The 17,236-nt window shown below is 34.9% G+C and overlaps 2 protein-coding genes across 6 annotated transcripts in view; one reads left to right on the top strand and one right to left on the bottom strand.

Annotated features, from left to right (window-relative positions):
- The window catches only part of LOC107709452 (lysine-specific demethylase 4C-like), a 19,796-nt gene extending 12,156 nt beyond the window's left edge, over positions 1-7,640 (bottom strand). For all 5 annotated transcript variants that reach the window (XM_016513929.1, XM_016513932.1, XM_016513934.1 and 2 more), the window contains exons 1-10: positions 7,544-7,640; positions 6,643-6,821; positions 5,995-6,170; positions 5,422-5,536; positions 4,525-4,718; positions 4,333-4,382; positions 2,545-2,648; positions 2,294-2,431; positions 1,973-2,166; positions 1,307-1,461 (exon numbers count right to left, since the gene is read on the bottom strand). In XM_016513929.1, the coding sequence (XP_016369415.1) occupies positions 1,307-1,461; positions 1,973-2,166; positions 2,294-2,431; positions 2,545-2,648; positions 4,333-4,382; positions 4,525-4,718; positions 5,422-5,536; positions 5,995-6,170; positions 6,643-6,786 (1,270 nt within the window). In that variant the 5' untranslated portion in view covers positions 6,787-6,821; positions 7,544-7,640. The remainder of the gene's footprint in view (positions 1-1,306; positions 1,462-1,972; positions 2,167-2,293; positions 2,432-2,544; positions 2,649-4,332; positions 4,383-4,524; positions 4,719-5,421; positions 5,537-5,994; positions 6,171-6,642; positions 6,822-7,543) is intronic.
- Positions 7,641-9,040: 1,400 nt separating this feature from the next.
- The window catches only part of LOC107709451 (FERM and PDZ domain-containing protein 1-like), a 31,804-nt gene continuing 23,608 nt past the window's right edge, over positions 9,041-17,236 (top strand). The window contains exons 1-2 of the mRNA XM_016513928.1: positions 9,041-9,191; positions 15,706-16,120. The gene's annotated coding sequence lies outside the window, so the exon portion shown is untranslated. The remainder of the gene's footprint in view (positions 9,192-15,705; positions 16,121-17,236) is intronic.

Here is a 17,236-nt window from a genome sequence, read left to right as displayed (position 1 = left end):
AAGGAGGGGGCTTTGTAGAAAACGAAGCGTTTGAGAGAGGCGGGGCATAGAGGACCTACAATAATGTACAGTATTTGAAAAATAATGTGATTTTTGAACATTAAAGCATGTCAACATATTCTGTTACACCAAATACACAAAATAATGATCTTTAAAAAAGCATCATATGACCCCTTTAATCTATTTAGTCACTGCTAAATAAATAATTAATTTCCTTAAAAAATATATCATACTGATCCCAATGGTAGTGTGCATTTAATTTTCATTTATTCAGATAATTTTTTATTATTTTGGAATTTTTCTGACAGGCCAGTCAAAAAATTATACCATACTAAACCATAGACCACAAGTTTTCATTTGGATTTGACAAAAATGCTATGTTGTGATGAACTAGGACTTACTTAAAACAAAATGCAGTCTTATACTGATACACAAACGATGTCTGTCCTTAATGTGAGTGTGTTATCAGATCACATCAGATTATATTTGAAAATGAATAACACACAAAATAAATATGAAAATGCATTTACATTTATTTCTGAATCAGAGAACAACTGCAAATGGCTCAGCAGTAGCGTGGGAAATGTGTTAAAGGGTTAGTTCACCCAAAAATTTAAATTCTGTCATTAATTACTCACCCTCGTGTTGTTCGAAACCCGTAAGACCTTCGTTCATCTTCGGAACACAATTTAAGATATTTTTGATGAAATCTGAGGGCTCTCTGACCCTCCCATAGACAGCAAGGTAACTACCACGTTCGAGGTCCAGAAAAGTACCAAGATGATCGACAAAGTAGTCCGTGTGACATCAGTGGTTCAACTGTAAAGTTACGAAGCTACGAGAATACTTTTTTGCGCAAAGAAAACAAAAATAACGACTTTATTCCACATTTTCGTCTCTACTGCGTCACTTGTGGACACGCGTTCACGACAGTATCATGGCACGAGCGTGTCGTGGGCGCTGACCCAGATCCGGTGTGATGACGTCATTACGCCGGATCTGGGTCAGTGCCGCCACACGCTCGCGTCATTATACTGTCTTGGTACTTTTCTGGACCTTGAACGTGGTAGTTACCTTTCGGTCTATGGGAGGGTAAGAGAGCCCTCGGATTTCATCAAAAATATCTTAAATTGTGTTCCGAAGATGAACGAAGGTCTTACAGGTTTGGAACAACATGAGGGTGAGTAATTAATGACAGAATTTTCATTTTTGGGTGAACTAACCCTTTAAAAGAGGACATGTATTGCGATTGAAGAATGTATTTTGAGCTTACACAAATAATACCAATACCAGCCTTTTAATTCACCTGAGTACTGTGATTCTTTCTGGTGTTTCACTGAGTCTTCATTATCCTCATTTTTCGATGTTAAATCTGCCCCTCTACTCCTGCGACCACCCTCCTTCACTGGTGCAGAGTCCACAGTCTTCAGTCGTTTGGAGCATGCACGTGGACAATGGAGACTGTTGATACAAAAAGATGAATCATCCACTATCCAAGACTGTGAAATGAACCTGCTAGCAAACAGCATTTTTGTTTCAAATAATATCTATAGTGATTGACCTCTACATGAAAGATGTTTTTAAAAATGCTAATTTGGATATGTGGCATCATATGGCTCTATGTTTCTACCTATAATGTTAAGGTCTGATCATTTTTTGTAAAGTGTTTTTAATAGTGTGCTCAAGTACTCAAACTCATACTGGCAACATTTAAATTTTCATTTACATTTTAAGTTCAAATTTTCAATTTTTTTTATTTTATTTCAACTTTCTTTCAATTAACATAAATGATTTATAATATTTTAGTTAACAATAACTATACTAAAGTAGATGGAAGAGTGGAATGGTCTTAAGCAGACTTATAACCCAAGTTGCTCAGCAAATGTCTCTTCAAACTATTGTTCTGAAAGCAGTTGACCTGAAAAGGGAAGCTGACTATAGAAGGTATACCTTGTTGAAACCCTGCTAATACCTTGAGGTGGAGGGTGCTTTCCTGCGACGCCTCTGAAGCCAGCTCTGCAGCTCCGGTGTGGTGCTGGGTGTGGCCCAGATGTGATCCAATGGACATGAGTCTTTGCCTTGTGTCCAAGCCTGATAGCGATCTGGCTGGAATCGTCTAACAAATGGATCCATGGAGATCTTCACCATGTCCTTACTGCATGTACACTGCAAGAAGACAGGTTTTTCACACAAAAAAAAAAAGAGCATCAAATGTTCACCAGTTGCAGACGAAGGTAACATGAAGGTGCCAGATGTACATCAGCAATAGCTGTAATTAAGTGCTTCTTAGTACCTGTGTAGCAACTTTTCCATAATCGATCCACCGGATACTGGCGAAATTGGTGGATTCAGCACAGTTGTAGCCGTGGTTGAAGCCAGCGTGGTAACCATAGGGAAACGTGATCATAAACTCCCCCGCTTCCTGTGTTATCTGTAATAATATATCAGTGTATTGTGAATACATATGAGGAGAAATGAGACACCACAACATTATTCTTAAAACTAAAATAGTTTAGAAAATTGATTCCAAAGACTGTGGATTGCCTTATCAAATGGTATGCTGTATTTCTTTAGTACAGAGGGGGATATCAGTGTCATCTTGTGTCTCAGGAACGCCTCACAGCTTTTAAAGCTGTTAGGAAAGAAACCTAAAGACAAAGACACATTTATCACACCCAGTACAACACAAAGGAAATAATTATATCTAGGTTAGCTAGATACATCCATACACCCTTTTTTTCTGGACATGTCCTGTCCAGGATTTCTAAATTGCCTAAAATGTTTAGGTTTATGACTTGTTTTGCTATTGATGGGTTCTCATACATTATATGCGTGCGAATTTGCATTGCTTTGACCGTTTTCTGTAGACCCCACCTTCTTGCACAGCATGACTGGTTGATCATGTACAATGCCTGCACGCTTTTGGTCAAACAAATTTTGAGTTGTTACTTTCAGGAAGTATGAAAAAATAGGAAAACAAAGCCAAAAACCTAGACATTTTACTGTATGGTCAACCTAGATATACTGTATGCAAGTATATCTATCTTTAGCAAGTATGCAAAAAAAAAATGTATATATATACAGTGGGTACGGAAAGTATTCAGACCCCCTTAAATTTTTCACTCTTTGTTATATTGCAGCCATTTGCTAAAATCATTTAAGTTAATTTTTTTTCCTCATTAATGTACACACAGCACCCCATATTGACAGAAAAACACAGAATTGTTGACATTTTTGCAGATTTATTAAAAAACAAAAACTGAAATATCACATGGTCCTAAGTATTCAGATATTTCAGTTTTTCTTTTTTAATAAATCTGCAAAAATGTCAACAATTCTGTGTTTTTCTGTCAATATGGGGTGCTGTGTGTACATTAATGAGGAAAAAAAAATTAACTTAAATGATTTTAACAAATGGCTGCAATATAACAAAGAGCGAAAAATTTAAGGGGGTCTGAATACTTTAATATCTATTATCCATAAAGAAACATTTATGGGCTCAATTCCTACTAGGGATGTAACGATTAACCGCGAGCCAGTTGAAAATCGATTCAAATATGTGACGATTCAAATCGGTTGAGATTTTAACAAAGGCAACGAATAGCCCACACTTCACATATACACCATTCCATTGCTTGGATTAAAGGATATATTTCAGGTTTATTTAGTCTGTTTCTTTCCTGTTGAAAAAGATTGCTAGTGTAGAGGTGAAAGGAAAGGAAACATGCTAACACAAGATGACTTCAAAGATGACTTCAGGAGTGGAGATGCTCTAATTTGTTCTGTTTTATTACACTGACTCAAGTGTGAACTCCAGTGTGACATCTTTCACTACTTTTTATCCATCTGGTTTTAGGATTTGGTGCCATCTTTTTTGCAGGTAGAATATTTCTCAGTTTTTTTTATTAATATCTATTTTTATTAGGGCTGTGCAAAAAATTGAATGCGATGTTCATGTGCATCTCGTCAGTAAACAACACTGATGAGATGCGCATGAAAATCGCATTCGATTTTTTGCACAGTATGAAGAGTTCAGATGCAAAAGCCTCTAACATCCATCTAAAATTTTCTTCTAAAATGAGCATTTTTATCAGGCTCCTCTATTTATGTTCAGTTATTTCACTTTTTTTTCCAATTACTGAACTTAAACAAAGGAGCCTGATAAAAAAATGCTCATTTTAGATGGTACTTAGAGGCTTTTGCATCTGAACTCTTCATATATATATATATATATATTTCAGATATGATGATTTCATGTATTTCATATAAGATGTCAATATACTGCACACTCCTTTAAAAGACTACTTTATAGTTTTACTTTAAAAATTTTACCTATAGCAAGACGTTCCAATCTCTTCCCATGTTCTGGAGGGATAGCATACCTGTGAAATTGGTATTTATTTATTTATTTTATTTTATTTTTAAAAAATGGCAGAATTACAGGTCCTCTGAAGTAGATGAAGAAAGAAGTTCAAATAGATCTATGCATACTCAAGAAACACAGAAAACCACAGTGAGTCCTACCAGGATTTGGGCTTCCCAAAGTGCAGGTAGTTGATGCTGTACAGGTCCATGTCCTCCGTGTGCCAGGAGAAGCTGGTTTTCCACATTCCAAAGTACAGATAGGGTGTGTTTACACCCTGAATGGACACTCCACAATCCTCCTCAATCACATCCAAGATTGAGTTCAGGTGCCCGATGTTCCACTCTTCAATGTCCTGAGATAAGAGCGGCAAACATTATCTCAACTATCACCTGCTTACCAGTTCACAGCACAATAAAGAAAGTACCATGGCACTACCAAGATGTTTTTTAATTCTTATATATTTCCCCTCATTATTTCACAAATGATTAATGAATATTTTTTGTGTTTTTTTTTTTTTTTTCATAATTATCTTAAAATACCATGTTAAATCACAACCATCTTTAAATATTTAAAGATGGGAGTCCTAGTTTTAATTATTTTTTTTTGTTTTTTTTTTTTTTTTTTTCATAATTATCTTAAAATACCATGTAAAGACACCGGTAATTTATTATCGTATTCATTCATGATATATATCAAAGCAGAGGAACTGCATAATACTCAATACTTATTTTCGATCACAGCAAAATAATAAATTAATAAATCAAATAAATAGCAAATAATATGCTATTACACACACTACTGAATTTTAACTTTAAATATTCATAATAATTAATAACAAATTAAATTAAAACAATAGCATGAGGCTTTCAAATATTTCTTGATTAAATAAACATTACTTAAAGTTGTATAACCGTGTATACAGTCAACTGCAGCCAGCCACCACCAAGAAAACTGTGTTATCCTTTGTTATAACACGCATGGCATTCACATTCCCTTTGAGGTACGTTACGCTGAACATTCAGAGCACAAGAGCTGTGCTCCACCTGCATCCTCACCTCATCATAGAGTGTGCCGCTCACATCAGCACCATAGATGGGCGAGACGAATGTCAGATTCTTCCAGTATTTCCTCTCCAGGTCTTCATAGTTCAAGTAGCGAGGAGTGCAGTACCTAAGTAGGTAAATCACACATCTCCAGATGGCCTTAACGAATATAGGTCAATCCATCATTTAAAGGAATCTTATTACAGAGTGCAATAGAAGTCCAGCATATAACAATGCATAAAAGAACTATGTAAAGGACCCAAACCAGAGGTGTTTGTAAACTGCATGGCATTGTATGAAATTGTATTTAAAACAAAAATATTCCAATAATACTTTCCAAAATTATTTTTGTTTAGATATTGTTTAATATATGGAGTGTTTTTTTATTTTATTTAGTAAACACATCTGCTATCGTTTATGCACTGCTTTGCTTTTTTGGAAATATGAAATAATAACCTAGACTGTAGGTTATGGCTGAATACTGTATAAAGAAATGGAAAAAATGTGAATGCAATCCACAGAATATCACTGCATGCACATACTGTGTTTAAATGTAGTTAGAGTAGAATAACAGTTGTCACTTACATGTCACTGTTGGCCAGTCTGCGGAATTCTTGCACAGTGAGCGGTTTCTTCTGGATGTTGTACTGGGTGAAGAGTCCTGATTGGCCAGCCACCATCTGCTGAATAGGTGCTTGAATGACGAAATCATCAATATCACCATAATTGCGACGTGGCTTCCAGTCCTTGGGTGGAATAACCTGTGGAAATAATTAAGATCTGCTTTAAGAAATATGAAGCCACTATTTTTGGTCCAAGAGAATGTGTGTACACATATATATATATATATATATGTAGAAATACAAAATAAAATAAAAAATATCATAGTATATTATATTTTTATATATTACCTTTATTTCTATTAAAGTTATTAAAGTATTAAAGTTACATGATTACACAATATTATTCTATTACTATCTACTATTATTACATATTATTACAATTATTATTATATTTTATATATTAGAGTTGTGATCTTGTGAATACAAATAAATAATAATAATAATTAAAAATAAAAAGCCCATCACTCTTTTGTACTGTCCTCACTGATTGAATGTAAAACAAACATACAATGGACCTATATTGTGCATTTATATTTTATATTTTGGACTGTTATTATTATATATGTACAATACACATTTTACTATCAATCACATGCATAAACATACCAACCTTTGCCAGTCCAGCACGATGAGCTCCCTGAGACTCCATATAAACCAGGTACTGGTTGAAGTCCTTAAACTCCTCCATGGTAGGTCTGAAGGTCATGATCTTACAGGCAGGGTTAGCCGGGGCACATGCCCCAACACCTGCCATCCTGACCTCTCCCTGCTGCCTCCCGAAGGCTCTACCTGCAGAGCACACTGTGTGCAATTATACTTCCCCTTCACAATCATGATTACACAGCAAAACATGATGTGATTAACACAGTTAGAGTTACAAAAGTCCAACAGCTTCTTCTTGCATGCATATGACTGACCGTCTAGCCATTGTAATTTAACATAATGATTTGGGTCCTGTACAGACAAATCACCGACTAGGATTTCATCACTGCGATCACTGACAATAAAACCTACAGATATAATCAAACAGTGTGTTTACTTACATCATTGTCAATTCTAAAGAAATTTGCCATAAATCCATATTTATAAATGAAGTCAGCCCTATGTATCGTAATTACTTATTAAAGCACAATGTAGCAAGCCTAAAAGTGTAATTTTCAAGCGTCTAGTTGCATGAGTTTTTAATGCAGGCCCACTCCTATAATCTGCTGATAAAACAATGATACAAAAGCCAGGCTAGATATAGGCGAAAGACCTAACGTTATATAAAAACTTATCGCATGAGTGTAAACAGCCTGCGGTATGATTTTTATCGTTTAAACTATACTGTTTACTGTACTCAGCTAGGTTTATTTACAGTTAGCTCATTAGCTGCTAGAGTGACCATATTAAATGTCCACTTCTTCTAGTCTCGTTGTCAAAGTTCTTCTCTGAGCCCATAATAGCAAGATTAAGCTGTTCCTGTGCGCATAACACATCCGTTCTCTGTCATGTGTATTGATTAGAAATACCTCAGTGTAGTGTGTTCGTGGGCACGCAGTCCAGTCCCTTTAAACACCCCAGCTGTTCTTCATGACAGCTCTCTGCTCTCACACGATTTCATTTCTGCTTCGCTGCTTCTCTGCTTCTCTTCTTCTCGCTCTGGGCTTAAGAGAGCGCAGCGCCATCTGGTGGACTGTATGTTATACAAATGCATTACAAAACAATGCAATTCAAAACAACTTTTATTAATCTCAGAGGGGGAGTTAAGTTTTTGGCATTTTGGCGTTGTCTTAAAGGCACAATATGTAAGATTTGTTTATTAAAATATCCAAAAACCACTAGAACAGTGTTATATGTTTTGCTGACTTGTGTACTTACACTATCCCAAATGTTTCGAAGAATGTTTAAATCCAGAGAAAAAAGCAATTTTAACTAGTGACACGAACCGGAAGCGGTCGGCATAATAAAAGCTCAGCTGCTTTCGAGCCGTGTGTCACGCTCGTTCAGTGGCCTCGTTTCGCTTCGACGGCTTTCAGTCTCACCCTGCTTTATTCTACTATGTTAATAAATCATTAGCTCATCCATGAACATGATTTCTGCTGGAGTCCTGTCGGATTGCATCGGCTGTGGGGATGAAGACGACAACTCCCATGATTCCACACTCAGTCACAGCTTCATCAAAACTAGGCCTTTGCCTCTTTGTTTATTTTGAATACGCGCCCTCTAGCGGCGAAAATTACATATTGTGCCTTTAAATAAAATAGTTAAGAATAATGAATGTCTTTTTTTTTACATTGAATAAATGAAAAATCAAAGTTTTAAGGGTATGAACTGGCTAAATAACATTTTTGTTTATTTAATAAATTCTTCATAGATTAAATAGGTAAAATATTTTTCCATTATAGACTTTCCATTAGGCTTATAGACATTATTTCTCATTGTATATTTCTCTTCAGAAGTATAAATACTGACAAGTGAAAACACTTCTGCAAGCTTTGGTTTTGCGATTATTATTCAATGTATGCAAACATACCAAAAAGAAGTTGGTTACTCAAGGAGTGAAATCATCACCGTGTATCATATTAATAGGCTAATATGCGAGATTTGCTTGTGTATGTCAGCAACATCATTCCAACTGTTGTGTATGTCTCTTTAATGTCTCATAATAATAATAATAATAATAATAATAATACTGTATTATTTAAAACAATTAAATATATTTAATTGTAGCCTATACAATTATTATAAACTTGTTGTATTATGAGCATTGATATTTTGACGTAAAACGCCAGTAAGTAGGCAGTTTACTTTGAAATTTGAGAGATCGAGACCGCGCGCCTTTTGCATTAGCATAACGCCTATAAACCTTCATAAGGTGGATATATGCGTGCATCTGATGTATATTGACGCTTTGGCAATGTAAAGGTTTTAACGGGGCAATAAAGCTCCAGGAATCTCAACCTTAAGAAGAGGAGGAGGAGAGAGAGGGCGGGAGACAAACAGAGAGAGAGAGTCTGAGGATTTATCAAGCGCTGAAAGCAGATTAAACGGTTAAACTGAAGTGCGTCTCTGTGAAACTCCCATCGGACTAACCCGCCTTCGCTTTATTTATTTACCGTCCCAATGAGTCTTCTGTCGGCGATGGATTGTTCACGAAAATGTTACTCTTCGTGTAAGGTGAGATATATAGCATATAAATGTTGTTCATAAACGCTGTGATGTGAAGATGAAGGCGAGTCACTGACAGAACTAACGTTAGGTGAATTTGACAGATTAAAGGGAATTAAGTGAATGCCACTTTCACACTATCAGCTCTATCGGCTTTAATAGAGATGTCTTTAAATTGTGATCATTCATTGAGCATTCATTAGATACATAACTGAACAGAAATAGGATATTTTTTTATTTTTTTTACAGAAGCCGTTTTGTATTTTATTGCTCTGTCTGAAAAATAACCATGAAAAAAACATAGTAAAAATAGCGTTACTATTTGTCTTTGCTAGTTGTCTGATACAGAGACTCTGCCCTACAGGCAATATTATAATATTATCTTCTTACAGCATTTCAGGGAATGCCAGATAACCTTGTTTATTTGAGTGAGAGATGAATTCAGTGCTTCCTTTAAGAGATGGAACTTGCACAAAAAAATGCATATTAATACATAGCCTATATATATTTAGATTTCATGTCATTAGTTACAACAAGCCCAAAAGGTTCACGTTTCATTTAGTGTAGCCTGGATGATTCATAAGGGAAGATGGTACAGACATTCATTACAATATGTCTATTGTGCAAATTATTTCGCAGCACATTTTCCCAAACTTCATTAATTTGATTGATGTAGGCTATTCTTGATTAATTTTTTTACCATTTAGGTGCAAACATTACAAAACATGGCTGTAATAATAATAATTAGTATATGTAGTAAAAACAGAGGGGGCAGAAATCAGGCAGGAGATCCGGCAGGCTTCAGAAAGGGCCATAATTCATTTATGCTGTTATTTTTAGGAGCAGCTGAATACTGTGAATTCTTGATGCCTTGTAATCGTAAACTTACCAAAACAGACGGTGCTTAGATGTCTGCCGCATGTTTAAAACCTGATAATCCAGTGATGATATGCTCAGTAACACTAAATAATAGGCATAACATAAGCACATAAACTAATGCTTAAAACATCTGATGTGACTGTGCTCTTACATGCCCTACTACACGACAGCACAGACTTTTATCATAGCACATCTATCTTTCAGGCATGGAGCAGCATTTTACAAGCTGCTAACAGCTGAAATTGGGCCATTTGTGCCAATATTCATTTAAGTGGCTTTTGGAGAGGGAGATCTCCAACAAGAAAATTCAGCACGCACATTTGTACATGAAAAGAAATGTATGCATCTATCCAAAGAGTAATATCTCCTTAAATAATTGTGAAGAGGTAGAGACTTAGTATTCATTGTATCAATACTGATTTCATCCGAATATACTCTAGCAATCACTAGAATAGGGAAGATGTATGCACAAATAGGCCTATGCATGGAACAAAACAACCAAAAATAAAGTTAAGAAGCTAAAGTTCAGCTAAAGCTTTCATTCTTCCAACCCATATTGAAAATAATTTAGCCAAACTAAAATGTCAGATCATCAAGGAATCCTGAAAATAATCATGGTTTCCACTTAGATATTAAGCAGTGCAACCTTTTTTATTACATTGATAATATAAAATGTTTCTTCAGCATCAAATCAGCATACAATAATTTCTGAAGCATCATGTGAAACTGAAGATGGAATATCATCAAACCATTCAGTGACCTCTCGTGACCTTTGGATGAGGGCAATGTAATTCTGGAAGTGACCACTTGCATCAGGATAGTAATGTTTCCTGATAGGATAAAGGTGATCACTCTGAACAGCAGAGCCAGTAGTTCCTGTGGATTTTTTTCTCATTTGTCACCCATCTGTGTGTGTTTATATTGTATGTACTTGTATATGACTCTAATGGACTTGCTATCAAAGTATGTAAATACATTAGTGTGATACTATACACATTTCATTATAGGCCAGGCTTAAAAGGCAACACTTTACTGTAACATTTTATACATTATGTATGCTCTGTCTTTCCATCCACCAAGGGGTCCTTGACCTGCAAAAAGATTGTAGACCCTTGACAGAGGGTTTAGTTAGCCCTTTATGCTGATGTCAAAATAGTGATTTGACTATTTGTCAAAGTCAATAAGTCTCTTAGAATGTCAAATAATTTAATTACTTATGACAAGGCAATATTAGTTCAGGTTGTAAAATGTGTTGTGAGACTACTGAAAACGTAATGATATTTATGAATTAATAATTAATATTTTAATATGATATATATAATATTATATGATATATAATAATATAATTCATGGTATTTTTAAAAATTAGTTTTACCTTGAAAAATATATTTCAAAAATTTTCTGAATATAATTATTAAGGTATGTAAAATATGTTATTCATTTTTGTTTGATAGTTTGACCACATGCCATTTTTGTCATTATACTGAAACTTTTATTGAAAATGGTATACAAGTTTTTCAAAACCATATGGAACCAGCATGAATACAAAGAAGGTACATGTGTTAAACTGGATTTATTGTTAACACTCTTAACCATAAAATAATTGACTCTGAAATAATATGTGCATGTTAATAATTGCATTGCAAATCACTCAATTTATCAGATTGTTATCAGTGCATATTATTTATTGGTCTAATCTCATTAACAAAATGTATGCCACTTTAATCACAGTAAATCTCTGCAAATGCCTGCATTTATTCGATTAAAATGCAGTAAAACAGTAATATTGTGAAATATTATTACAATTAAAAAAAACATTTTCTATTGTAATATATTTTAAAATGCTGCAAATGCCTGCATTTATTCGATTAAAATGCAGTAAAACAGTAATATTGTGAAATATTATTACAATTAAAAAAACATTTTCTATTGTAATATATTTTAAAATGTATTTCTGTGATAGCAAAGCTGAATTTTCAGTAGCCATTACTCCAGTCTTTAGTGTCATATGATCCTTCAGAAATCATTTTAATATGCTGATTTTGTGTCATTAACAATGGTTATTGTTATTATCAATGTTGAAAACCGCTTTTGCTGCTTAATATTCTGTGAAAACCATGATATCAGATTTCTTTGATGAACAGAACATTTTATTTGATTTATTTCCTAATAATATGCCTAGCCAATTTGAACATCAAGACGACACATAACTCATAGCTCAAGCTCTTTATAGGAAGAAGAAATGATGATGCGTTTCCTCTTTTATGCCTGCACACCTCTCTCCTCATGCCATGATTCCCAGAACAAATCATGCAGTGCACACACAATCATAACGTCTCCAGGTCTTTTTCCTATGTCTTTATTTAGCATCTCTTACTGCAGCCTCACAATCTTCCCAGCTATCTCATTCTTTTCCCTTCCTTCTATACATCCTTTTCTCATTTTCTCAACCCCTCTTCCATTCACCCTTTATCTATAACCTCCCTATCTCCATTCAGCTCCCTCTGAAGATATGCAGCGCTCAGATCATGCTGCTCTGCCACTCTTTCACTGTCTTTCTGTTTTGTTGTGCTTGTCTGTGTGAGTGGTGAGGCAGCATTATCTAGATGCATTATTAAAGCCTGTGCACTCTGTGGTTCTCTCTCTTGGACTCAGTAAGTCTGAAAGAAGAGTTTAAGGGCAATGATAGGATTAGAAAAGCATTTAAGGAGAGCTTGAAGGATGCATACAATGCTGGGAACTTCACAAATATACATCTGTTCAAACAACACATATAGCGAACAAACCAATCAAAAGGTACCATTCTAGAGCGTTATCAATTTTGCATGAAGAAAAAAAAATCATAAACATTTTATTGAGTCTTTTTCATTCATTCATTGTGTACTCAGTACAAATGTACTCTCATTGTTCAATGTCTCTTTTTCTATAGAGCTTTTGTTTTGCATTTTTTTAAATCTTTCATTTGACTTAATGAGAAAGACATAAGTAACAGAACTGAAATAATGGCACTGAAAGATTCTGACAAGGCAGGCTGTGGTTATGAGGGAAAATAGCACTGAGGGAAGGATAAACTATATGGAAAGCAGAGAACAAGTGAGTGAGAGGGAAAAAGAGAGCTGTGTTCTCTGTTTTTGCACTGGATACATTAATTATTCAACAGCTAGGAGCTGAAAATGTTCAGAGGGGACTCCGACAAACCTGATGGTTCTGTCTTTCTTTCTCTCTCTTAATATCCGCCTCAGACTTCCATTGTCACTTTATCAGTGTTGAGGAAGCTACTTTGTACCTGATTCGTTATAAGCTTCCCATACCTCAAAATAGTTATAATACAGTTAAACAACCTTTTTGAAAAAGCATAACACTACAAGCTATTCAAGAGTGGAAAAGATATAAGATTATTAATTCTACAAGCAGAATAAAATTTTTTTTTTACACTAAGTAGAAATCAAAATATTCCTAAACAGAAATATTTTTAAAACATTTTACTCACGTAAAAAACAGTGATGAACAACAGCGTTTTAACTGAATATGTAGCTACATAATATACATAAAATGCTGCAAATGAATTGCAAATGCATGGATTTAAATTAATCAGAGATTCATTTTAGTGAATCGGTTTGTTCGGTTGGTTACATTTACATTTATGTATTTGGCAGACACTTTTATCCAAAGTGACTTACATTGCCTTCAAATTGTTTACATTGCAATCATTTCCTGGGAATCAAACCCAAGACTTAGATTTTTACCATGCTATAATGTTTGAGCTACAGGGGTGAGCTAGTTCATGTAACTCAAACACATCATGTAGTGGAAGATCATTTGAAAAGCATTATTGTAGCTCAAACAGAGCAAGGTCATGGGAATGATTCCCAGAGAGTACATGAACTAAAATAAATATGTACCTCGAATGTAATGTAAATTAGCTAAAATGTTATGCAAAGTCTGTGTTACATAGCGTCCACACTGAGTTTAATGGTTTGATGAAGGTAGTCAAGATATTTCTTGCAGTGTGACCTGGGAAGAGGCATGAGACATTTTTAGCGGTTAAAAACAAGCTGAGCACCAGTATTTTTTGTGCATTCAAAGAATACGGCTGTATAGCATATAGCCTACTACATGGATGGAGTTAACAATCTGGCCATTAAACAGCTAGAACCTGGATGAGCAGTGATTAGGAAAATACCTTATTTTCATTTTAAAAAAGAAGAGAAAACTTTATTAGCTTTGCTTTGGATTAGCACATTAGACGATTACAGTATTGACAAAACATTCATGCATTTATAATACTGCAGTTGTAGTAAATAAACAGAAAGGTACAATACACTGACCAAAATAGTCTCCCTTAGACTATTCCCCCCAAAATGCTGTTGTTTCTGCAGTATATCATTCCTCATTTAAACATGAAAAATGCTTTTCATTGAGAGCTCAAACTGAAAGAGCTGAATCCTTTGTGGTACAACAGCTTTGAACATCAAACATGGTGCAACCTAATGTGACTCTTCATTTTATTGGTACCTCTTCACCAGATCTTGAATAAGGCCTTTCTGGTCATCTCTAATTCCTTTTTAGCAATTGATTTTAAGTGATAATCTGCAAGGATCTATATCTGATCTAACCATGAATTTGTGAGTGAGGTACTATGGGGAATGTCTCATGTGCAACTGACCACAGAAACATAGATATTTTACCTCCCAACTCAAGGCATTTTTGTCACTCCACTCAAATATCCACTCCAGGTTTTCAATTTTCCACTCCTCATTAGGGCTGGGCAATATGCTATTATGTGCAAAAAAGGGTTAAACCCTAAAAACAAAAATAATGCATTTTTAAAGCAGAAGTTAAATTCACAAAACTTAAAATGAAAATAAATTTTAAAAAGCACAGACTAATTGTAATTGGCTAATTTAATCACCCCCATTACAGTCACTTTATAGTTAGTGCTATCATAAAAATACACTTACTTGAAGATTTCAACTTCTACATATGGCACATTTATTGTCCAACAACAAATATTTTAGCAAAATGTATATTTTAGTCAGAATTATTCGTCAGTTTGGCTGAGAATCGCACGCAGAAGGCTCATGCACTCATGTCACATTTTGACAGCAAAATAGAAATATTTTCTTGACTTTCTAACATTTACAGATGGAGAATATACCTGTGAAATACACTGAGGAAAACTCACATCTCAAATGCATTAAAAAGCACAAGTAGCCTATCTGTCAGAGCATCTGATGGGCAACGGCTTTAAACTACACGTGTTAACAATATCTACTGTATATCGATATAAACACTATTGCCTCATACCATATCGCTTATATAGAATATATTGTATAAACTTGATTTACCGCCAAGCCCTACTCCTCATTCAGGGATGAGAGAAAACCTGCTCTGAGCAATCAAAAACACAGAAAAAAGCACTCAACACACAGATAAATTTATGTTCAGCAGTGTTACCACTACAGCTCATCTATAAATTGTTAATTATCTTCAAGTTAAGAAGGCAATGAGAATGATGCAGCATGGCTGCATGACTCAACTTCTGTGGTCAGTCACGCGAGATTCACTTCTTATAGTGAGATAAGGAATGAATGTTTAAAAAAAAAAAAAACATCAGATACCATTATATGTGTCACTTTGACAGAGCTGAGGACAACTTGGAGCTCCCATCATGGCAGCAAGCAAGAGTCCATGTCTGATGCAGAGGACCACTGGATCAAGAAGAAAACAAAGCGCCTGCACACTCTGGAATTCATTATTGATGAAACAAGACTTCTGAAACTTTCTCTTTGCTTATAGTAACCTGCCGAAGTTCAGGTCCAAAATATAAATGCAGTGCAAGTGGATAGGACAAAAACTTCAAAATCCTACACACTGCATATAGTTTTTTTGAGCTAGCCAATGAAATCAATTCATTTAATGTTAGCTGTCGAACTAACTGACTGAGGCATCGGAATGATGAGTAGACTCAAATGATCAAACCAATGCTGTGAAGAATTGGTGATGCAGTCCAAGGAAAAGTTCCTCCTCAATGGGGAAATATATAATCTGACTCTAAGGTAAGTGTGGAGTGTGTATGCATGTTTGTGTGTACTGGTCTGTCCGTAGTGTTGTGTGTTTACATGTGTGTAAATGGCTCAGTGATCGGCTCAGTGTGTGACGCAATAACTCTGTCCCAGCCTTTACAAATCTAATCCAATTGGAATACTTGTCAGTAACCTTAGGGTCGTCTGTCTGTAACATTCTGTGCATGTACACTCTAAAAAAAAAGTCAATGAACACATGGTCCAATGTGCTAATTGAAGGAATTTTCAGTATTGATTTTTTTCTCCCAGATTTGAACTCATCCTGGCATAACATTACCAGTTTTACATTTCTGTCAATTTCTTAGGCTACTTACATTGGAATGTAACATCTACACTACAGGCTTAGTAACTACTAGCGTAGTCGCATAACATTTACCCTCAATGATCCGAAAGCAGTTGTGTTGAAATGCAGTGAATTTTAGTTTATCTTACCTTTATCTTGAAATTATTTTGCCTGATGTAACTAATGGTAGAAATATGTTACTATTGAAGAACGATACTATTTAATTATGAATAACATAATAGGTAAAATAGGTAATAGGTAACATAATTATATTTAAATACACCATTCAGAAACTGTACATAAAACAAATAAAGATACAAAAAAGATATGACATTTATTTATTATGATTAATTTTATTTGACTTACACATCATGGACCGATGCAAACAGAGGTGCGTTGTTTAGATCGGGATCATGTTGAAGCTAACAAAGTATTCACATAATGTTCTAGTTGTAATGTACACACAACTGGTTCAACCAGCCCTTTATTTAATTTTTATTTATTTATTTATTTATTACAGTGGCATTAGCAAAGTCTGTGAGTGATGTTTGTGAGACAGACATGTTGTGATACACCTGATGTGTGTAACTGTGTTTGACACTTTTAGCCTGTTGAAAGATCTATTACTGGCTGGGATCCTATAACTGATATACGAAGTGTACGTTTTTAAGCTATTTAGCATTGCTCAGTGCTAACATAACATAGTAAGCACAGTGTGTCCTGACTGGTCCACTACCCGTAATCCTCCCATGTGAATGTGAATGAATTGCAGACAATTCTTGCATTAAGTAGTTCAACCTAGCCAT

This window comes from Sinocyclocheilus rhinocerous, unplaced genomic scaffold, assembly GCF_001515625.1.
Source record: "Sinocyclocheilus rhinocerous isolate Xijiao unplaced genomic scaffold, SAMN03320098_v1.1 scaffold1648, whole genome shotgun sequence".
Taxonomy (NCBI): domain Eukaryota; kingdom Metazoa; phylum Chordata; class Actinopteri; order Cypriniformes; family Cyprinidae; genus Sinocyclocheilus; species Sinocyclocheilus rhinocerous.
The sequence above is the reverse complement of the archived record's forward strand: the minus strand, read 5'-3'. Positions and strand labels throughout refer to the sequence as shown.